At 49.3% G+C, this 23609-nt stretch overlaps 1 protein-coding gene across 2 annotated transcripts in view; it reads left to right on the top strand.

Annotated features, from left to right (window-relative positions):
* The window catches only part of PLEKHM2 (pleckstrin homology and RUN domain containing M2), a 775621-nt gene that overhangs the window by 250863 nt on the left and 501149 nt on the right, over nucleotides 1–23609 (top strand). For both annotated transcript variants that reach the window (XM_069610321.1, XM_069610320.1), the window contains exons 2-5: nucleotides 6157–6263; nucleotides 9484–9593; nucleotides 11392–11491; nucleotides 11664–11751. In XM_069610321.1, the coding sequence (XP_069466422.1) occupies nucleotides 6157–6263; nucleotides 9484–9593; nucleotides 11392–11491; nucleotides 11664–11751 (405 nt within the window). The remainder of the gene's footprint in view (nucleotides 1–6156; nucleotides 6264–9483; nucleotides 9594–11391; nucleotides 11492–11663; nucleotides 11752–23609) is intronic.

Below are 23609 nucleotides of genomic sequence, written 5' to 3'. Positions count from 1 at the left end.
GGTAATTATGAATCGAAAGAGCTCTGATATGTAGGATTTCAGGTCTGCTTCTGGGATAGAGGATGGGATTCCTCGAACTCGGATGTTGTTCCTTCGTGATCGGTTTTCTAAGTCATCCTGTTTTGCTTTCAGAGTGTTGCATCTCGCCTCGAGGGCGGCTATTCTGTCCTTGTGCTCATTTTCAAATCTTTGGTCGCAGACCTCTGATTCCAGTTCGGTAGTTCGGTGTTCTACTCCCCACCCCCCCCCCTCCCCACCCTTTTGTCCAAGGAGTTGATTTTCTTAGTGACTTCAGCGTTTTTTTGGATTTCCCTAGTAAGTGCCGACAATAGGTCTTGAAGATCGGCTTTAGTGGCTACTTGTGATGGGTTGAGCTCTGGTACAGCCGATGTGGGAGCACTATTCTTGCTGGAGTCCTCCGGCGGATCCATCTTTCTAGACCTTTCAGTGGCTGAGGTAGCCATGAGGGTGGCAATGTCTGTTTGTTTGGCTGTCTTCCCGCTTTTAGACATTTTTTGTCGACGGTGAATCTATATGGCTTTGCTTCTGTTTAGATATTTCTGCTTCTCCTTTGTGTGCTCAGTTGCGGGCCTGGCGCTGATCTTCCACCCCCCGATATGGCTATTGCCGGCTAAGGCGTGTCACGGTATGCTCCATGGTGAGGTGATTGGGTTGTGGGGAGGATATGTTGGCGTGGGTTCAGGCCAAACGGGCTCTGCTGTCAATTGTTACTTGGTTACTGGGGCCAATTTGCTTGCGGGCACCAACTCTGGGGACCCACATGAGTCAGTACCGGCTACATTCCCCTCCCGACTCCTCACCTCATATCCCTGGAGCTGATGTGATGTGGCTTCTGGCGATTGCAAGTGGCAGGTGCTGTGCGGTTCCTCTGCTCCGGGAGGGTACCCCCTCACCAGGACACAGCTTCGAGGTTGTGGATTCCTCAGCGCTCACGTTGCGGGTAATTAAGTGGGTGGCCCGAGCTGGGCGCTGTATTCCTGGATGGGCCGGCTCCCATGGTGATGTGGCCGGGTGGGTCCCTGTGGGTTGCTTAATGTCGGAGCTCGTGCAGGAGACCCGTGCAGCTCCCCATCTGCTAGAGGTTTCAGGTCGGGGTCCCCCAGGGGGGGGGAGGTCTGCGGGTGTTGGGCGGATGGTAGGGTGCGGGGAGGAGGCCCCAGCATGTTGGAAACAGCCTGGACGGGTGGCTGGAACAGTAGCCCCCGCAGGCCCGCAGGGTTAGAGTCACTGGTAGTGCTGGGGACCCGGATTGTCAACCGGTAGAGTATCACTCCTCTGCTTTGATGGGCCGGGGTCTGCTGCTTGAGGCAGGCCCGGCTGGGAGCCCGCTGTGTTCGTCCCTGGACTTTGCTTTACTTTCTGGGCTCTGCTTTGATGTGCCGGTATGATCTGCTTGAGGTGGCCCTACTGGAAGGCCGCTGCGCTCGTCTCCGCACCACGGGACTCCCGCCGATGCAGCAGGCGTTAATGGGGAAAGTGGGGGCCCAGGCGCCCGCCTCGGGGCGGGGCTGAGGGAAGCTGCTCCTGGAGTGATCCGGGCGGGCGCACACTGAGCCTCCCCCTGTGCGTTCAGATTTTCACGCTGCAGGAGTCAGCGACTCCGAGAGGGAGCCCTGCGGGAGCCGGGCGGGTGCAGGTGATTGGGGCTCAGCCAGCGGAGGCCAGCTTTGATCCTGGGCCCCCCCCTGCAGCAGGTCTGGATGGCGGAACACACTGCGGGTGCAGCGATCGCCCGTGGCGGAGCGACGGGCGGGCTGAGCTCTCCTGGCGGCTCCGACGGCTTTTTGGCAGTGCTGAGTTGTTGCTGCACAGGAGACAGTGGAGCTGGGTGGGAGACCCGCGGGAGCCGGGTGGGTGAAGATGAGTGGGTCCTCCTATGACTGCCGCGGGGGATCCGCTGCGAAGAGTGCCGGGGTAGGGTCACAGTAGTCCTGGCTTGTAGGTGTTTCGATGGGTGCAGAGGCAGCCTACGGCAGAGCGGCGAGCAGGCTGAAGTTACATCGGCAGTTTCAGCGGATTTAGGCAGCTATGTTATGCCAGCCTCTCCCCCTCATGGAAGGTCTCCAGGCCTTGGGGATGCAGCGGCCATTTTACCGCCGAGTGGGTCCCGGTGTGAGAGGGACCGCATTAGGTCGGATCAGCGTCCGAGCTGGGACCCACTCGAGTGGTAGCCGCAGAAGGGTTTCCCCCATCAGAAGCTTCGATTCCGGGCTCTGGAAGCGGCACTTTTGGCGAACGGCGCATTGGGCCAGGCGGGAGCTCTTAGGCAGACATGCCGATCGAAGGTGCTCCCTCCCTGCAGATTTTTAAAAGTTCAGAGGTGTTGTTGGATGTGCCAGATACCCATACCGAAATGCAGGCCCTTCTCTTGGCACGGATAGAGAGTGTGTATTGCCTTTGGAGCAGGCCAGTTTCAGAGGGTGACCCTGAAGGTTGCCACTTTCGTTCTGCAGCTCTGCACTTTTGTTTCAGGTTTGCATGATCGGAGTTGTACCATGTGTTGCGCTTGGAGGCGGGTTTCAGGGTTTGACATTCTTTCCCCATCATGACTGGGGAAAGAATGTCAAGGGTGTTGATGATGGACAGGTGGAAGTTGCTGAGAGCAGTGTCAGTGGTACAGTCTGAGTTGGAGGTAAAGGAGGGGGGTTAAGGAGGAAGAGAAGGCAGCAGCTGACACTCGTTTCATCGGGCATGGCTTTTGGTGGTGCAGTCAGAGGGCCTCAGGGACCCAGGTCGGAGGAGAGAAGAGTGGTCTGACCGAGAGAGAGGGGTGACCAGAGGAGGTCGGAGTGGGAGGTCAGAGTGGATGAGGGCATGCAGAGTGAGTCCAGCAGAGTGGGTTGGACCAGAAGGGAGAATGTAGAGGGTTAGAGAGGTGCATAGGTCAATGAAAAGAGTGGATGCTGTGCCAGGGGAGTCCAATTGGATGTGAAGGCATGTGTAGGGGAGGAGTGGTCCAAAAGACCCCCCCCCCTTGCCTACAGATGTTAGTCACCCAAGAGGAGCAGGTTGAATGAGGTTGAAGGTAAAGACAAACAGAAATCAGCCCAATCAGAGAGGAACAGGGAGGTAGCACCCGGAGGCCGGCGAATGGTAGCTATGGTCAGTGTGGAGGAGGGAGAGATTACCAACTTGCATACAAGGCTCTCAAAGGAAGAGTAGAGATGAGTGCGTAAAATGGAAAAATAAACCCACTCAGGGAAGATTAAGTCAACCTCACCGCCAGCACAGCGAGGTCGCGGCTTGGAGATGATCCTAAAGCCGTCAGGTAGGAGGGAGTCCAAAGCAGTGACTGAGCTGGCATTGAACCATGTCTCAGTAAGAGCCAGAATGTCAAGGTCCGTGTCTTCAAGAAGGAGGCAGATGTCAGCAGAGTGTTCGTTGCCTGAGCGGGCGAAGAGTCACCATGTGGAGATGGTCTCTGCCTTTGAAGGTTTTCTGAGGTGGAGTACAGGGGCGTGGTACTCCATTCAGAGGGGTTGCGGGGGGCAGAGAGAGTGGTAGGATGAGAGACAGGAGAAGGAAGGAAGGAAGGAAGGAAGAAAGTTGTTAAGAAACGGCAGGATCCGGTCTAAGAAGGAGGTTGGCTTGAGAAGCCTGAACCAGGATAGTGCCAGTGTGGTAGAGATTAATGATGCAGCATGATGAGAAGAAGCCTGCCAACAGGACTTCTCACTTGGTGCCACCATTGATGGGAGAGGATGTGAAAGGGGAGAGGGTAGAGATGAGAATTCGCTTGTTCTGGGGAGAGGACCGAGAAGAGGATATTGGTGAAGATCTCTCTGGAAGAGGCACTGACCTAGGTGCCTGTTATGGGAAGGCCAGGATTTGCACCCAGGATGTTTTTTTTTTGTGCTTTTTCCGTCCAGATTTTGCGAGAGAGGGTGGGGGCGGATAGGTGATAGTGTAGCAGTTACAGAAGATTGGAGAGACGGTGAGTGCCATCTCAGTAGCAGAGGATAGATGAGAGAAGGAAAAGACAAGGGGGGCGGGCGGGCCTGCACTGCAGTCTTGGCCCTTACTCAAGGCAGCCTAGAGGTTAAGGAGGGCACAAATACAAAAGCAGAGCAATAGGTGGGGTGACGGATAAAAAAAAAAAAAAACGGAAGGATCACAATGCACAAAACGGATGCAAGATGTTGAGCACAATTGCAATGTAGTGCACACAATGGATGCACGATGTAAAGCACACCCACCTAGATTCGATTGAAAAAAAGGATCACAATGCAGTGCACAAAATGGATGCAAGAGGGAAAGGAAGAATCACAGCTTGAATGAGTTTATCAATTGTAGAACAGAGTGCAGTGAAGAGAAAAAGGAGGAGGTCCAGGGAGAAGAGGCACGGTTCAAGGTGGTAGGTGGAGGAGGCAATGGGACAGTTCAGCCATCACTTACTTTGCGCAGAAGGTGGGGGTCTGGGGTGCTGTGGACCAAGTTCGTGCAGGAGCAATACCTGCACAGAAGGCTAAAGCATTGTTTGTGGAGGGGCGCTAAGGTGGGGGATCTCCCGAGCTCTACCAGGCCTGGACCGGATTGACCAAGAGGGAACCTTACTTCGGAGTGTGTAAGTGTATGCCATGTCTGTGCCGGGTGGCAACTTTCTAGGTAAACAGTTCTTGCAGGATATAGCACAGAACGGTGGCAAAGCGTGTCGTCCAATTTAATACAAAAGATATAGTCTTAACCGACAGAGGGTACCCGTGATTGTTTAACAGAACCCTGCTGCCGACGCCTCCACAAGTCTTGTAGTCTGCCGCTGACTGTCAACACTTAGAGCCAACACTTTGCGCCTTTGGTTATGTAGCTCCTCCTCAGTGAAAAGTAAAAACAGCAGTCGTCCTACTGCTCTCGGCTCAACACAATGGTACAACATCCTTTCATCCACACTTTTTTTCGATGTTTTATTTATGAACATCTTTCAATGAAAAAACTCATTGGAAAATATAAGGGGGGGGGGGGCAGCAATAGAGAAAAAAAATCAAAAAATAAAATTCTGAGGTTTTTTGATAATTGTTTGTTAAAAAACCCATCGAAAAGAAATCCATCGATGAAATGACATGGAACCCACACAACACCATCTGTTGCCACCGACTGCCAATACTTTGGATTTTTAAACTACCCAATGTGAAAGAGTTGCAATATTTTCAGAGACATTGCCACCTTACTAGGCAACCCATCACAAGCCTACATAAAATGGAAAGTAAGATGAGCTGTGTGTTGTTGCCCTCCAGCCTCGGTTATCCTGCCTAGCACTGGGAATACCTTGGCTGCCTTGTGGGTGCTGGTGCCCACCAAGAGGCCAGTATGGGTGTAGCTGGTTAGTGTCTGAGGTGCTGTTGATGCCTGTGCAGATGTGTGAGAATGCACTGTCCATATGTGAACACAGGGCTAAAACACTGTATTAATTGTAGACTGTTTGCAGAATAGATCACCCATCTCGCTAGTTGTGTTCAGACTGGACTTGGTAACTTGTGATGGGACTTGGGGAAGACTCAGTATTTTAGTTAATTTCTTTCAGTCTATAACCTGTCTAGCTTGAAGAACACCACCTAGCTAGCATGGGCAATCCAATGACCTCACTTTTCCGTTATTTTAGTCTCTTCTAGAGGCAGGCCTTAGTAAGAACAGGGTCACAAATTGCTATTTGTAGGAGACTGATCTCGTCAAAGGTCAGTCATGATGAGACTGAGCTTGTCATGTCTGAAACTGTTTGAGCTTGGGTCAAGGTACAATCTGTATCATATTGGAGAACATATTTGGGTATCCCTAATATGCCTCTTGAGCCCTAGACTACTGTTAAATCACAACCTAAATATGTGTTCAGATAGTGGCTGTGCAAATCTGGATGACATTGTCACCTTCAATTACTCTTGAGAATCGTGCCCATGCTTGTCTGCTCGGGGCCTTGATTCACTGATACATGGATCCTTGGAACTAGATTCTGGGGACATACATGCATCCAGAGAAGTTGTACATAACATGTTTGAGAGTTACATACATGTTATTCATCTGATGGGGGTACATGCTCTTCTCCGATACTTTGCTTCCTTTGATGGCAGGCACTGATAGTGTAAGGGTGAATGTCTTCATCTCTTTCAATTTGCTGAATCTGACAGATTGTTGTTCTCTTTGCAGTTGCAGAGTTACTTTGCTGCGTGTGAGGATGAGACCCCTGCTATCCGGAACCACGATAAGGTCTTGCAAAGGCTGTGTGAGCACATTGACCATGCACTGCTTTATGGGTATGTATAGATATCTGACTCTAGATAGGAAAATCTACATGCCTGCCAAAGCTTTCCTTCACATTGTATTATGGGTAAGATGTTGGGAGAAGCACGTTCTCTAGCCCATGCTCTCGACTATGAATGATGTGCAGAGATGTCCAATGTCCAGTGCTCTTCTCCCTGAGAAGTATCTACAGAGACATGCAAACCTTGCCTTCACTTTCTTCAGCATGATTCCTGTCCTTCATTAGTATAATCCATGCCTTGTTTTGGTGGTTAGATAGCCTCTTTATTTTTTATTATTAGGTTTTTTATTATTAGGGTCTTTATTGAGCATGTACAGAGCGTCGAGAAGCAATTTAGTGCTTTACAATAATAAGGGGAAGAACTTGGTGAGGGGAGCAGAGAAATGGGGGAGGCGGGAAGTGGACAATTTGTCAGCAACAGCTTTACAAGCTACGAGGGGAGAAAGCAGTGGGGATCAGATCAACCAGTCTCAGGTAGGATGGAGGGTGTGTCGACCTAGGTGTTGGGCAGGAGCCATCCCTTGAAGAGGAGGGTCTTGAGCTCCTTCCTGAACTGTAGAAGTGAGGGAGTGAGTCTGCTGTTTATGTGGAAGAGGTTTGTGTCTTGAGGTGTAGACCGAGAAGGCCTGTCTTCTGGTTCTTTCCTTCTTGCACCAGTGGAGTTCAAGTCTGCACATATTCTTAGTTCTGGTAGATCGTAGACCTCCAAAGATGCAGAGTTTCTCAGTGAGATAGCTTGGAGACTTTAGGGTGACAACCTTGTAGATGATGTAGCAGGATTTGAAGAGGATACTGGTTGCAACGGTGGCGCCAGTGCAGTTCGATGAAAGCCTGGGTGATGTGTCGAATTTACAGAGTCCTGTGAGTCATGCTGCAGCATGGAGGACACATCATAGGTGTACCTGAGTAGTCACCAGAAGGCCTTCCAAAAGGGCATTGCCACCAATCTGGTGGAAGAGGACCAAGACTTGGGACAGCAGATCTGAATTTGTGTTTTGAGCTTGATTTTTCCTAGGATAGAAAGTTGGTACCAAGCTGTTTGTATCTTCCTTGCTATGTGCTGTTTGAAGGAGAGGTGTCTTTTGAAGCCTCTGCTTCATTTCCAAAGTGCCACCTTCCATCCTTCAGTCTACGTGTCCCGTGCCTGTCTTCAGTTACAAGGTTATCCCTCTTTCCATCACAAGGTTATGGCTGCTTTATCTCTGTTAAAGAGATACATTCTTTGCCTCCAATACATGCATACTTCCTCATTTGCAGGGTATTCTTTAACGGATGCCCTTGGGCCAGGAGCGTTTTATAAATAAATAAAATACAAATTCTCTGGTTCAAGGGAAACTCGAACCCCCGCCACTAGGGATGTAACGGTATAACGGTATACCGTTAAAGATACCGTGAACCACTTAATTGAACAATAATAACCATCACATTATTTATACCGTTCATACCGTATAGTGTGCTTTTCAATCTGATTTGGAAAGGCTGCAGTAAGCAAGTGCTGCGCAGTCTTGGTCTTGCACTGTAGGATGTGCCGTCTGCCAAGTAGTTTCAGTTGGAGCAGTTTTTAATGCCATTCCATAAACCACACGTGCCTGACACAAAATCAATATGTTAGCAATAGGAAGAATAGATACAGTGCCAAGAAGGAAAAGGGTTTACTTTGGGTTGGCGGCTTTGGGGTTTATATATTTTTAATGGATAATGTTCTCTAAACATATGGCAATGGGGGATTTCCCTGGTTCCATCATTGAATTTACATATAATAAGCCGTACTGCAAAATTCACTCATCTCTGTGGGTATTCCCTGCTGCCATACCAAAGGGTAACATGTCCGTGATTACTGAACACCTTTTGGCCCGCAAGTAAACTAAAGGCTGTAACGTAAAGTGTGTGTGTGTCTGTGTGTATATGCGCACAAGCGTATACTACCATCAGCCTCCATTGATCGGTGGCATGCAGGTTATCAAGATGGCAACATGTTCATCTTCACCAGTAGCCAGTGGTGGAGCATAAAGCCTAAATGACCACTTAAGAAAAGCTATTCAGTTTGCTTTGCCAGTTGCAGCAGGGCTCACCCCCCCCCCCCCTCCTCCTCCCCACACGTGTGTTTGTGTTTGGTGGAAGCAATGCATTTCAGTGGAAAGTATGTTGAAAAGCCCAATTCTGGCCCTGGGGGCCTGGTTTTGTTTGTGATGCTAAATCTGTCAATTTATGACCTTTTAGAAAATATTTGTTAAGATTATTTAACTCCACCTGCTATACCGCAATAACCATGATAAACCGTCATTTGGCAAGAAGGTTATCGTACCGTCATAAAACTAATACCGTGACACCCCTACCCGCCACCCTTCTTTTTTTTCAAAGAGACTACCTGCCCAATCTGTGTTATGTTATTTGGATTTATACCATGCACTGCCGCGATTTTGCATGGCATGGTACAGGAAACCAACTACCTGCTTTGACCCAATTTCAGGGGAATTTTGCATGAGCTACAAATGGGGTTTAGTAGAAGGTAAGACATGGACTGTCTCCTGAACCAGCATTATTTCAACCAGTTCCTTGCTCAAAGTACATCTGAATGTTGCGGCCGTTAGCTACAATCGCAAAACTCTCCTCCTCTGAGTGAACCATTCTAATGGGGGTGTGTAGTGGCTGAAGTGATCCTGATCATGGCTTGCAAATGTCAGTAACGGCAGATGTCTTGTGTGAATGTGGTGTAGTAGATGGCACAGGCTGGCCAACAATGGCAATGCTGTTCCCTCTCACATGGCGATTGTCCGGAGTACAGGCTGGAGCCACCTGTTTATCTTGAGGTTGTCTCCTCTCTGATTCTGAGCTTGTGTGCTTATGGGTCCTATATAGGGTTAATGATGTTGATCACTTGACCTGTTCCGAGTGAGTATCTCCTCCTGCTCCATCAAGTAACCTTAGTGCCGCCAATAATGTGCATGTTTGGTCCGATGGCACTTGGATGCTTTTGAAAAAATAATCCTTTGAAAGAAACCTAAATGCTCATGCATTTAATAGAATTATTTTGCTACCAGCGTTCTACAAGCCTTCAATTTGCTAGTACATTCCAAGAAGATTTAAGAATGGCCACGCTGACCCTATCCTGTCTCATGAACATGCATGAAGGATAGAAAGAATAGATTGTGGATCATTGATTGCCTGTGAAGAAGTTACAGATGCTTACGTTTTATCATTGTATCTTTTAGGCTGCAGGACATCTCTTCCGGATACTGGGTGCTGGTAGTTCATTTCACCCGAAAAGAGGCCATCAAGCAGATTGAGGTTCTGCAGAACGTCGCTACAAACCTGGGTCGCAGTAAGTTTGCAGCTTGAGGCTTCCTAAAGTGTGGGGGAAGTTTATTTTAAATTTGAAAAAGGGGTGAAGCGGATGAGTGGTGTATAGATGGAATGTTTGGAGGAGACATTGAGTTGTTAGTTGGAAAGAAAGCACACCGGAAATAGAGTGAGAGTGGCAATTAAGAAGTAAGGTGAAACATATGTAGAGTCAAGTAGTTCAGGCCTTACAGGTGGATGTTTTCAGGTACCGCCAGAGATTCATTAGATTTCTGAGGCCGCTGGCCTGTTTTCAGGCTTGTGAGAGCTATGTGCTGCACAGTTGGATGGAACACGAGCACGGTTGGAGTCGCCTGCAGTCTGAGGAAATGGGTCGACAGGCTTTGGTTATCTAATGCACTTCTTTCAACCTTTCAAATATGTACTGTGGGGCATCTGGCATTAAACTACTGACCCAACATTCCCTTTCTATTGAAGGGGATTGAGCTGCAGGTTTACCTTGGAGGGTCACAGAATGGAAATAGTTATTTTTTTAGTTGGAAAATAAGTGAAAAGTGAACCTTCCAAAAGTGTTCTCATTTGCAGAGCCTTGACCAGGGGGTAAGTGTGGGGTCCTTGAAAATGTAATGGCGGGATGGTCTGGAATCCAGGATGGATGCTTTAGCTGTTTGTGCAGAAAGTTGCCATGGCTGGGGAATGGTGTGCTTGTGCTATACATGCACAGTGCTCAACCTTTCAAAAATGTGAGGAGATATTTATGGTGCAACTTTAACTTTGAGGTTTTGGGCTGCAGGCCTGTCGCAGAGGGCAAGGAAATTATGGTTTTTAAGGGTAAAATGTTGTCTGGGTTCTCCAAATGAGGATTTCTTGGAACATAGATGGTTGGATGTTGGGTTTCTTCAGTTTTTTTTAAAGCCACACCCACCTTATATCCCATGACATACTGTCATCCTGCCTTGCTGTTGAAAGTGCTAGACTGGGGAGCTTGTTGCTTGTTTCTCTCTACTTGCACAGCATGGTCTCTATCTTGAAGTAAAATGGGCACAGTTCTGTGCCATGCACCCTTCACATGTCTCCTTGATACTCAAACATGATCATTGCCCTTTTTGGACAGAGCTCTCTACCCTGTGGAGCCTCTCTGGTGCAGTCACACAAACAGCCTAGGGAATACCTTGGTTTCCGGAAACTAGGCCTGGTTGCTCTGGACTGCGTGTGCCTTTGCACCTGGGGGAAAGTGCCCTTCCTCGAACCTTTTTTTTCCTTTTAATCCCATAAGGCCGGACTCCCTCTGGAAATAAAGAATGGTGTTCTCCTGGCAGTGCCCCCAGCTATCTCTGCCTTTCACTTAAGAGCCCGTTTGTGGAAAGGCAGGGGTGAAAGGGGGATAACTGCACGCATGGGGCCCTCTCTGGCCTAGTCCCACTTCTCTGTATGCTCCATTACTAAACTGAAACACAGTGCCATACACTGTTTATTCCCTCTGTGCCCCACAAACACCACACATGTTGTTCCTCCCTCCTCCATCCCTTTCTCATAAGAGCTTTGAAGTATGCTGAAGGGATCTTATAAGTGATATGCAAGATTTCTACATGCTTTCATAAATGGGAACATGGGCCCCTGCCTTTCATTTGAGCAGACCGCCAGATAGGGCCGGAAGCCTACTCTGCATCTGAATATTCTGAGAGGGAGCATGAAGGGCATTCTCACATGGGTATCTTAGCGTTTTGTGCTGGTTGCATCTGAGAGAAGGGGGGGGAGGAGTTACTTCTGATTCAGTCCTCTTCCTGTACCAAGATGCCATTAATTTCCTGTCGTTCTAGGCCGAGCCTGGCTGTACCTAGCCCTCAATGAGAATTCGCTAGAAAGCTACCTGCGTCTGTTTCAGGAGAACCAGAGTCTACTGCAAAAGTACTACTTCAAGTGAGTACTCGTCACTCAGAAGGGGAACTCCATGCTTGACATGGCTTGGGGTGGGAGGGATGCAAAAGTGTTCTGTGCTTGCTGATCTCATGGGGTTGTTGTGGGCATGGTTTGGGACTTGGTGAGAGTAATTAATCTGCTACCCACATCTTTCCTTCTCTCTGGCACTCAGGAATGCGTTGGTGTGCAGTGATGATCATCTCACCCTCTTTCTTACCCTCGTTGCCGGATTGGAGTTCATCCGCTTTGAGCTTGAACAGGTGAGTCGGCATTTTCCTCAGTCGCAAATCCACTGGGGTATCTGAATGCTGGATGAGAGTGTTGTGGCAAGTCATAGCCTATGCATGCTGACAGAAAGCTTGAGTTCTATGTTGGTTTTAATAGGTTTATTGGTGTAAGCAGTTGAAACTTTATTTTTAGCAAACCTTTTGAGGGGTTCATCCTGTTGGGAAGGTGATCCTTTAAATTTAGGTAAGGAAACCCCTTGGAGTACTTTCGAGAACTCTTGGTCATTTCGCTTCAGTTACTAAATCATGCATGCCCTACAACTCAAAAACCCAGTAATTCTGTGGAAAGCAGATGGTAAAGCTGGGCCCCTCAGTAGAGGTTGGGTAAACCTCTACAGAGGAGCACAGGTTTGTTGTCTACCAGATATGATTTTGCATTGTGAGTATTTTGAATGCTACTGTTGAACATTGGGAATAACATGTTTTCAATTCATAATTTGTTTGTAGCTTCTATTATGTGCAAATGAAAAGATGCATTTTGACCCAAAAGATCTGTGATAGGATCACTTAAGAACCTCTTTGTGATGCAGTTCTCCAAACGTCTAGTCTCTGAACACATTCTATGAAGTGTAGGTAGAATGAGGGATCTCTCCCCCTGCATGTCAGTTATTTCCTGTTTTCGTTTTTGCTGGGTTTGCTCATTCGTTATTGGGAATCTCGATTGAAGTAGTTCCACTGAAGTGTTCTCTGTCGGCACTGTCAGTAATCCAGTGGTAAAGGGATTCCTTGGTTAGTTCACAACTGTCTTTATTTTGGGGCATATGATGATGTATCGCTTTAAAGAGAATCCTTTGTGTAATTCTTTAAAATTGGAATCGTCTAGACTCTATTAAGATCTTATAGTTGGTTGTTGTTGTATTGTGTAGAATGGATGATCCTTTGGGAATATCTTGTAAGAAGTGCTTTGAGGCTGTGCTGGGGTTATTCTTAGTAATAAATTGGGAATTGGTGGTAGGTGTTTTGGTGCTTTGGGGTGATTGCATACCTATCCCTTAGCAGAATTTTGTGCATTGCAGTTATTTTATGTCTTGGGATTTTGAACGTGACACTCTGGGTTCCGTTCAGCGCAAGGTTGGGCAACCAGGAAGAGCTGGTCGAGACCGAGTGAGCCTAGCTGCATTTCGAGTTGCGACCTAATCGGATCGGAGGAAACGAGATGCAGAACTTTGAGAACAAAGGGTTCTGTCTGTGAGATATGCATGAGGGGCGGCACCACTTTTCCACTAAGGCTACTTTTGAGACACTTTAACCAGACCATGTGCTGTTACAAATGGATTATTGTCATGTATTGAACAGAACACTTGAGAATCTGTCTCAATCATCTGCTTGTTGAAGCAGTTTGTTGCATCTGAAGATTGTGCAGACTATTGTACGCAACGGTGGGTCCCCTGATGAAGTTCTTGTGGATTTTGTGTTGAGGGTATCAGAACGAAACATGTTGGGTTGCCAAAGACACTAATATTTAACAGCGTGTTACATCAGCTTATTAAATTGGTTTAGGACTTTTTCTAAAAAATTATCCGCCTAAAATTATATATGTTTGATAGGTTAAGAGTAGCTATTGTTTGTATTGGCTCGTTACTGTTATGCAACGCTGTTCGAGTGAAGCACAACAGACTGGCTCTAGGAAGCTAGCTGTGTTCAGATTACATTTACATTTCATCTCAATAATTATTCCACTGTTTGTATTCTATTGCACTTGTCACTTTTATCCAAGATGTATGTAATGTGTATAATGTTTACATGCTTTTATATGGTTTTAATCTAATTGTGCAAGTTTAATAATACAATTTAATAATTGGTCAGTGGTATATATTTGTGATGTTGTATTGGGCGCATTCTGTCTTTGTTGTATGACTTGTGTTAACTGTTTGATTCAAGAAGAGACCTTACAAAGGCAGTGGGATTCTTCAGACTTTGAGTTCATTCAAGGTTTTTTGGGGGGAACCCTACAGCCGTTAACTTCCCCAGGTCTTTCTTTGGTGTTATGGTTGGGATTTTGAAAAATAGGAAACAGGTAAAAAGTAGTACCACTTAAGTTGATACTGAATGCATGTAATCCGAGGTCACAGAATGCATGTAATCCGAGGGCACAGAGTTGTTTGCATTTAAATTTGCGCCCACCTCTTATTCTTTTTTCTGTTAAGTATTTTCTATTGAGATTTCTTAAAAATAAACTGAGGCACAGTATGAGAGTACATACGCGTTTTGGTAAATATGAAAAAAACAGACTAGACCAAGTCCACACAAGGAGCATAATAACCAGTATCATCGCCAGGTAAATAGATATGTTGCAATAAAAATAGGTATGACAGAAGATGCAGTGAAAAGCACATGATGCATCCATTTTATAAACTGTTATAAGAGGCCATTATTGCAAAATGTGAGAGTTGCTGTTCTATATACAGTCGGCCATCTAGTGGTTGGTTTGGAGTATTACATATTCTTCAGCATGGGGTCTTGCATGGATTCACACGCTCATGAATATTCCCTGTCGTCAGGCTGGGAATCCTCAGTAAAAGAAAAAATCTGTTTTGTTTCATTTCTGAACTGTCTTTCTCCTAACAACCAATCACTGAGCTCTGGGTCATACTGCCCCCAGCCAATGACTGCCCTCTGCCTAAGCCCCTCCTCTGGCAGCCATCTTCAGATTTTTACTGCACGTTCAAATATTGGGAATCCTCATGCTTAGCTCTCAAGCTTTTACGTTTTTCACTTTTTGGAAGAGTTTTACTCTATTTTTCGGTCAATCGGACCTTGTGCTCCATCGATCATCCTTCTGATTAACGTGGACCCGTTTTTCAGCTTCTTCAGTGCCCCTCCAGGGCGCATTTCGTCGAGGTTCTTCGTGGAAGCTTCCAGAAGGTTCTAAAGGCCTACACCGCGTGGCTCATGTCGGACGAGAAGGATTCCCCTTCCCTTTTGCAGATAAGCTCCGACTGCGGTTTGCAGAATGTTTAAATGGCCGACAAACATTCCCAGTGTCTGTACCCAACGCATAAGAAGGAGGATTGTGCGTTTTGCTGTGAACTCTCAAAACGCACGTTGAAGGATGGGCATAAACGACTGGAGGAGTGGCTGCAAGCCAAGGCCCTCTACACTGGGTGGTTCCCAGGAGCATGCCTGTCCTGGATCTGGGAAAGCTGAGCGGGCTTCCAAGTCCTTTCAGGGCACCCCTCCCGCAGGGGTCCAACAAAAGGAAAAAGCACTGCAAGTCCGCTTCCGTCGGGAGCGCCGTTGCGGCAGGCTTCTCGGCGGCCAGGGAGCGAGAAGCCCGCCCTGACATCCCCAGTTGCATTGGTTTCCAGTCAACGCTCTGGATCCTCATCCAAGAATAAGTTGGATCACCCGAGAAAGCTAAAGGTGGCCCCGGAGACGACCAAACGGGGTACGGGGTCCGGCCTACCCTCAGCGGAGAAGGCCAGAGGGGACCAAGCCTCCGACGTGACCCCTAAGGAGAAGGCCAAGCAGGACAAGGTGTCCGTGGCGACCATGAAGGCCAAGCAGGATAAGGGGCCTGGCCTGACAGTGAAGGCCCAAGTGCACCAGACGAAGGCAGCGCCTTCAGTGGAGGTGGTGCTAGCTTCCCTTTCGAAGGCTGTGGGGCGGACCCGCAGGGCGCCCTTCCTAAGGCAAGAGTGTCCCTCGCTCCCTGGAGGGAGACTGCGTTCCAGCCCATTGAAAAGACCCCGGAGAAGAGGATGCTGATCATCTCCCAGAGACCGTCCCCTCTGGATGGGAAGGAAGCGGGGGGGGGGCGGCATTTAGGTCCTCCAGGGCACACATTTCCTCTGCTGAGGAGGAGGGACTAGTCTACCTCCAGACCATCCAGGAAGACGATGGTGACGAGGGAAACGTCGATAACTTTGAGGAAGGCGACGGAGGGCCTCAGGACGATGAGGCTCCTGACCCAGCTCCTACGCCCCAGTTGCCTATACCTACGCCTCAGCTGCCACCTAGAGATCTTTCAATAGACATTCTCTCGACCCTTCATACACTGGTATCTGAGATACAGAAGAGGATGCCGGCTGGTACCGACCACCCCGCTGACTACGGGGAACTGCCGTGCAAGAAGAAAAGAGGCACCCGCTGCTGTTACGCTCACCTGGTGTCCACGGGGGCGTTGATCTGGACCGGCCTGATGTTACTTCTTCCAGCGATACTCGGAGCGCCGAGATGACGGAGTGGACCGGGCCACCCAGCTTGGTCTGTGTGGCTCGTATGAATACTCTTCTGTAATGCAGAAAGGGGAATTAACCACCTGTGATGTTTAAGCTTAACCCCACCTTCTCCCCATGAATTACTTTGGGACTCCTTTAGATTCTCACCTGATAATCTGGAAAGATGAACTCTCCATCCTGCTTCAAGTGCAGGGGCGCGTAGATGACCAGTTGCCTCACTGGTGTGGGAAGTTGGCGAGTTGCAGACAGAGTTGACTCCGTAGAGGTAATAGTTATGAGTTCAAAACGTCTGGAATTCACTCTGTCCAATTCCCCTAGGTTGCCCTTATGGATCTGGAAAGAGTTCACGTGGCAACCAGAGATGCGCAGGTAAGTGTTTATTAAAGCTGTTCGGAATAAAGAGGGAAGCTTGCTCTAATCTGTGGTCTTTTTCCTTTTCAGGCATCCATTTGGAGGAAGATCCGTGGATTGAAGCGTTTACCGCAACCGGATAAGTCTGTAGCAGAATGTTTCCCCATAGGGGCCGGGGTGCGGCGGATATGCGGAAAAGGTTGCGCCGACCCGAGATTAGGTGAGTATCCCTGGTGATCTCAAGTAAGTCTTAATATTTGCCTTTGTTGCCTTAGATAACTCTCTGTTGCTCACCTTATTGTTTTTATGTCCATAGGTGATGAAGAGCGGCCGCGGACTGAAGATGAGCGTGATGGAATGCTGAAAATGGTAACAGGTGAGTTCAGCGCGGCGTTGCAGGAGGCGCGGCAAGAGCGACTAATGGATTCTTTCTTCCAGGTCCAAGTCGGGAAGATGCAGGATTCAGGTGAGTATGAATAAACTCTTGCTCTAACCTTACCTTCTGTTTTCCTTGCAGGGTTCAGGAGCTCTGGAGTGTAGACTGGCATGGCAGAAGACTGGAAGCTGCTGCAGGCACGGTAAGCGTTACGCTGCTACTGCAGAATAACGCGAAGCACGTGTGGCTGTCCGGGCGTGGCTTAAATAGCTTTGGAAGAAGTCCCAGGTAAGTATTCTTCCACTGCCCCACCCAGGTAAGAAAATAGTTCCTGCATTAAAATAGTCCCTCCTAAGCCTCATTTGGCTTAGGTCTTCATGCAGCATGGTCTGCATCAGGTGAATAAGCAGCATGGTCTGCTTTAGGTAAGTTTTCATAAATGAGCCTGGCGCCTATGGCGCCAGGACTGACTTTGTTCTTATGAGCCTGGTGCCAAAGGCGCCAGGACTGCACCCAAACAGCCCCTAACTGGGGCTTTTGGGCATGCTCCAAATGGTGTGATGCCTGCTTCCGGGGCTGCTGGGCCTGGTCCGGTTTCCCGGGGGCAGGCATCATGACAGCTGCCTCCATGCCACCTTTCGCCTCCTTCTCGCCACCCCCCACAGGTGAGACGCAGTGGGACACAGCGACAACAGCGGGCATGGACGACGCCGCCGGAATGGAGGACCTCCCATCACCTCCGCCCAGATCCCCTCCACCGGACGAGATGGGATCGTTCCATGCAATAATCTCCAGGGCATCAGAGCTCTTCCAGCTCACGCCGGAGGAGAAGGAGGGCTTCTTGTACCAGCGCCATGAGGTGAAGAGGAAGACCATCCTTTCAGTCCCGCTCTTGGATGACATTTGGGATGACGGACTGGCGCTCATGAAGAACCCTTCTATGGCCCCAGCGAAGAGGGACCGCCTACAGAAGTACAGGGTGCCGGACTCTGCGCCCAAGTGCTTGTGGGCCCAACCGTTGCCGAACTCTGTCTGCAGCGGCCAAGAAGAAGTCGTCAGGCTCTACGTCTTCCGCAGCGTCCACCCCTCTGGACAATGAAGGGAAGAAATTGGATGGGATGGGGAGGCGAGTTATCTACTCTGCAGCGACGACCATCAAGGCCGCCAACGGCCTTGCTATCGTAGCGTGCTTCAACCGGGAGCTGTGGTTCAAGCTTGCACCTCTGTTGGACTTCTTCCCTGACGATAAGCGGGCAGAGGCATTGGAGATTGTACAAGAGGGTGAGGTGGCGTCGGACCACGCCATCACGGTGGCCACGATCCTCGTGGACGTGGGTTTCTGCCAAATGGGCAATGTCATTTGCCTTCGCCGCTGTGGCTGGCTCAAGGCCACCAACTTTCGACAGGAGGTCCAGACAAGGGTTTTGGACATGCTCTTTGACAGACAACCTTTTTGAGAAGGCTGTGGATGAGTCCCTACAAGCCATCAAGGCAGACACGGAGATGGCATGTGCCCTAGGCACGTTACAGCAGCGACGACCGTCCTTTCGGTCCTCAGGAGGCAAGTCTCCCCTATCTTAGAAGAGTTACGGCAGGGGCTCCTCTTCTTGCCGCCAACCCTCCCGCTCGTTGGCCCAAGAAACCAACGGGGGCCACACCATGGCTTTCGGAGGAGGACACCGTTGTTGCCAGGGACCCAAAGGCGGCCCGTCGACCTCCAAGCAAGAATGAACCGACCAGGATGTCTGGCCCCCACCCATGTACCCCGGTGGGAGGCCAGCTGCCGAACTTTGTCAGCATGTGGAAGACCATCTCCACCGACTGTTAGGTGCTGAACGCTCTCGCCCATGGACACACTCTAGAGTTCCAACGAAAGTGTCCCCAAATACCACCATTGGCCCGGCAGGAAAAGCACATCCCTCAGCTGCTGCTGGAGGTTCGGGACATGCTAAAGAAAGGGGTGATGGAGCTAGTTCCAGAGCGGCCGCAGAGTTCATTCAAGGTACTTCTCGTGCGAAAGAAGACCGGGGGCTTGAGGCCCATTCTCGATCTGTGATGACTAAACAAATACATATGGTCACTCTTTAACACATGCTCGGACAGCTGGCAGAGGGAGACTTTCTGTCGTTGTTGGATCTGGAGGATGCATACTTCCACTTCCCCATTCACAAAGGACACCGCAAGTTTCTGCACTTTGTTGTTCAGGGGGAAGCATTACCAATTCAAGGCACTTCCTTTTGGGCTGAAGTCGGTGCCCTTCGGTGGTGGCCCATTTGCGACTGCAAGGCATCCACCTCTACCCTTACTTGGACGACTGGCTCATCTGGGCCGAATCAAGAGACCTCGCCGTCGAACACCCGCAGAGGACAGTCTTGACTACTGTCGTATCTGGGGTTCATCAGTGAATTATGCAAAGTCCTGCTTGACTCCATCACAGGATGTGCTGTTCCTGGGGTCCTGGCTCAACCGTGTCATGCCTGGCGTCGCCGTCGGAAGAGAGGGTAGCGGCCATCCTGGGCAAGGTACAACGGCTCTGAAGATCGCCACGGTGAGGGCCATCAAATCTCTGCTCTGCATGATGTCATCATGCATATATCTGATACGGCTCTTCAGGTTGCGGATGCGCCCTCTGCAGGAGTTCCTCAACGCCTGTTGGATCCAGGTGTCCGGAAGCTTCCAAGACAAGATCGCTCTCAACGAGGGGTTCTGTCGGGTGATAAGGTGGTGGGGCGTGCGCTCGCATTTGACCTCACCAGGAGACGGTCACGATGGATGCTTCCTTGGCAGGATGGGGAGCCCACACCGGATGTCTTCACGCCAGAGGCATGTGGCTTCCGGAGGAGAAGACGTTGCATATCAATGTTCTGGAGCTACGGGCAGTGTTTTGGGCCCTCAAATCGTTTGTGCCGTCACTCAAGGGCAAGATGGTGCGGGTCTTTAAGGACAACACCACCACAATGTTTTACTATAGGAAAAATGGGGTAGCGGGGGGGGGTGTGGGGGGCACCAGATCCCCATTACTTTCCAGAGAGGCGCAGGACTTATGGCACAGGGCAGTCGCCCAGGGGATGTTACTCATTCCTTTTCATCTGGCAGGAGTAAAGAACACGGTCGCCGACTCCGAGCAGGGAGCTTCGCTCCTGCGAAGAGTGGGTACTTCGGAAGGATCTAGTGAAGGACCTTTTCCTCAGATGGTGCAATCCCCAGATCGACTTGTTTGCGACAGCGACGAACACCAAGTGCCAGAGGTTTGCCAGCAGGTTTCCCCAGCAGGGGAGCATGGGGGACGCATTCTCATTCCCTTTGGAAGGCCTCTTTCTGTATGCGTTTCCTCCATTGTTACTTCGAGTCATCAGTCAACTCAGACTTGGTAGTTCGATAAAGGGTGTGGAGTATGGGCAGGGGTATCAGGGTGTTCTCAATAGATGTCAGAGGAAGGGTGGAAGTCGGTGTGTTAGGGTGGGGTATGGGGAATAAACATTTGAGGAGGGAGGTATTTGGCGCGCCAGTGTGCTCCTCTGATTTTGGAGTTGGATGCAGGGTGATGGTAGGAGAGTGGGCAGGCGGCGTCAGGGTATGTTGATGTACGAGGGGAGGGGGCTCATGGGTTGTGATCAGGGGGGGAATGAAGAAGGGGGTTGTGAAGGTGGGAGCTAGTGTGTGTCAAGCACCGCGAGGGGTGAGTTATGTTGGGGGTGTGGTGTGGTGAAGGGAGGCTGGGCATCAGGGCAGGCCGGGGAGGGGGATTCGGATGAGCTGGGGACTCAATCCCTGGGGCCAGGGCGGTACCTAGAGATTGATGAACTAGTAGTAGTGGATGTGGAGGCCCTAGGTGTACAACCTGTGTCTTGTTTCTGGACACCAAGGCAGTGGGGGAGGACCTAGAGGGTACCGGCAGGGTGGAAGTCTAGATACAGTAGTGGCACCTAAAACATAGGCAAGTAAATTACGGAACCATTTTAGGCAGGACTTTCTAGTTGTAAGTCGAAATAGTGAGAGCAACTTAATTCGGTAGCATAGACTAATAGATCACAGTGCCACCTGAGGGGGTACTTTCAAGATGAGAATCGGAGTAGCTTTCTATTGGCTTTCTAGGGGTGAATCGATCTAAGAAGAACAAATTCTAAGAGTGTGAGACAGGCAAATAAATTGCAGTACTATCAGAGCAAGTTCCCACTTGCAAGCAAGCAAATCGCAGTGCTATCTCAGGGTGCATTTTCAAGATGAGAAACAGAGCAGCTTTCTACTAGTTGTATAGATGTGATTTGATCTAAAAGGAACAATTTTATAGGCTAGCGGCACAGGTTACGGGTCACAGTACTATCACGGTGGACACCCTTGAGAATTGAATTGGGCAAGCAACAGCAATTTCAGGTATGCAGCGCTAGCTCGGTGGGAACATTCTAGGTGAGAATCAATGTAACTTTCTAGGTGTGTTAGTCTAATGGAAAAAATGTAAGGTCACAGTGGATGTAACGGGAACAAATTCTAAGTGAACGGCAGAGGGAACAAATCACAGAATATCAGTGTGCACTTTCTAGATGTGCATCGATGCAGCTAGAGCAAGTTTTAAGTGTGGCTGGCGCAGGTGAGTGAATTACAGATATACCTCAGTGGGTATCTTCTGGATAGGAGTCAGGCCAGCAAGAACACAGTACTGTCGCAGAGGGAATCCTCAGGATGCGAACAGTGAAACAAGAACAATCCTCCTAGAGTGTGGGACAGGCAGTTGAAATTCAAAGCACTGTTTCCAGTGGCACCCTCCAGATGTGAAACAGTGCAACAAGAACAGTTATCCAAGTGTGTGGTACCAATATATCAGTCTTATCTCGGCGTCCGTGCGATTTCTAAGTGTGTGATAAACAGTACTGTTTCAGAGGCGCACCCTCTACAGCCAATATATGGAGCTGCCTCTGTGGGAGCCGCTCTTTGCCTTGGTGCCCTTAGCCGCAGGGCTCCACAGGTAGAGGGCTGCCCTGGGAGGATTGCTTATGACTGTCAACGTACCAATCGGGGCAGGGGGGCGGGAGGGATTGTGATTCAGGAAGAGAATGTGGGTGGGGGAAGCGAGGGAGATGGGGGCGCAGAGGGCCTGGGGCCGGATTTTTACAAAACAAATTGGAGGCAGTACGGGGAGCGTTGTGTATCACACTCACCTTGCTTCTGGTAGCAAAAAGAGCTGGCTGGCGCAATGGATCTTTTTCTTTATGTGCATGTTACTAGCAGGCCAATTTCTCAGCTGCAGTACTGCACCCATGAGTGACCATTTTCTCAAAATGGCCCCCGCCATTTTCCTTTTGCAAGTTTCTTCTTCTTTAATTCCAGGTGGGGGTGGGTCCTTTTTGAGTTTTGTCTTTGGCAGACTTCTTTTGTGAACCCAGCCAAGGCTCCAGTGCGTCTGGGAAGTCTAAGGAAGGCATGGTATCAAAGTAAGACAGACACAAGTGATCACAGTTCAAGGGTGTTTATTAAACTGTAAAAATGGGTGAGATAAACGCCTAATCTAAACCTAAGCGGGGAGCAAGCTACGACCATCAAATAATACCATTCTAGTGGAGTCTAGTCAAATAAACAGGGCCTATACTAACAAACTACTATTGCCAATCCTTACCGCTATGCTACAAAAGTGTTGTGGGATAATGTTCACAAGAAAAGAAAAAAGTGTTCACAAAATGATAAGTCAGGATGTTATGACCCGAGTCTCCCTTCCCCACGTTTTTAGCATGGGACAAGGCGGGACTCTTGAGCACAGCACATTCCTGGGCTTCTCTGGCACAAGGGTACAGTTCCTTTTCTCAATATCGGGACCTTCTGTGCCGAAGTCTCTTTCATGCAAAGTTTCTTGTTTCAGAGGGCCTGGTTTGTCATTAACAACAAAACAAAAGTTCCTTCTGTTAATCTTCACGTCTGGTGATTACTTGTCACTCTTGAATCCCCCTCAGCCGGGCTCTGATCCTTCTCTCAATGTTAGCCTCCCTCAGTCGGGCTCAGACCAACCACTCACTGTGGACATCCCTCCGTCGGGTTCATACTTGTCATTACAATGTTCACGGGTGTATTACTGCTCACCCTAATTTGCAGGGATTCCTGTCTGGTTCATATTTGCCTCCTCAATGTGCCAAAGACTTTTGACTGTACAAGGGGTTTGGCTTGACACTCGTAGGACCACTTTGACACCTTATGCCAGCCTCCCCAAAGGCCTCTTGCCACTCATAGTTTCTACAACAACCGAAGACTTTCAACTATGCACAGGTTTTAACATAACCTGCTGCAAGACCACTTTGATATCTCAGTTCAACACGTTCTCCTTGTTCAGGAGCCGAGCACTAGAAAGAGTCCTTCGGAGGAGGGCCCACGTGGTGCCGGACCACTCTAACTCGAATACCTGTTTTGCTTACAAAAGACCTTTGTGCTTCAGTCTTCTTTCTTCATACAATGTTTCTCTTTGCAATCTTGAGCTCAACACAGTCTGGTCTATTATCAGTTCCTTTCCAACTCACCGGCTGTGCCGAACTCCATTGGCGTGTCCTACCTCTGCAGTCAAGGACAGTACTACGATGGCAGCCGCTCTCCCTGCCCTTGCTATCGGTGCGGGAGGGTCCCATGTACCGTGACCTCCTTTGCACCATTCGCCAGCTGCAATTCCTGGTCTTACGCTGCCCTTCTCTGAGGCTCTGTGGGTCTCGGTTGAAAAGTGCAAGGGCAATTCCCCCTTCGTCGTCCTTTGAGGTCTCCCCTCCTTTCTCCTCTGTTTGAACTGCCGTCCTGGAATAGCTGCTTCCTCATACATTTGGCCTTGCTCAGAGTGTGCTTTGTGCTCCACCTTTTATCCTTATGGGGAAAGGGAAGGGAAGTCAGGTGTGTGTAATTATTGGCAATTGCCTCACTCTGCTGACCCTTGTGTTGTGTTGGGACATGTCAGG

Source organism: Ambystoma mexicanum, chromosome 8 (genome assembly GCF_040938575.1).
Source record: "Ambystoma mexicanum isolate Mex_15411 chromosome 8, UKY_AmexF1_1, whole genome shotgun sequence".
NCBI classification, from domain to species: domain Eukaryota; kingdom Metazoa; phylum Chordata; class Amphibia; order Caudata; family Ambystomatidae; genus Ambystoma; species Ambystoma mexicanum.
Note: the sequence above shows the minus strand (reverse complement) of the source record. Positions and strands in the feature narration are given on the sequence as shown.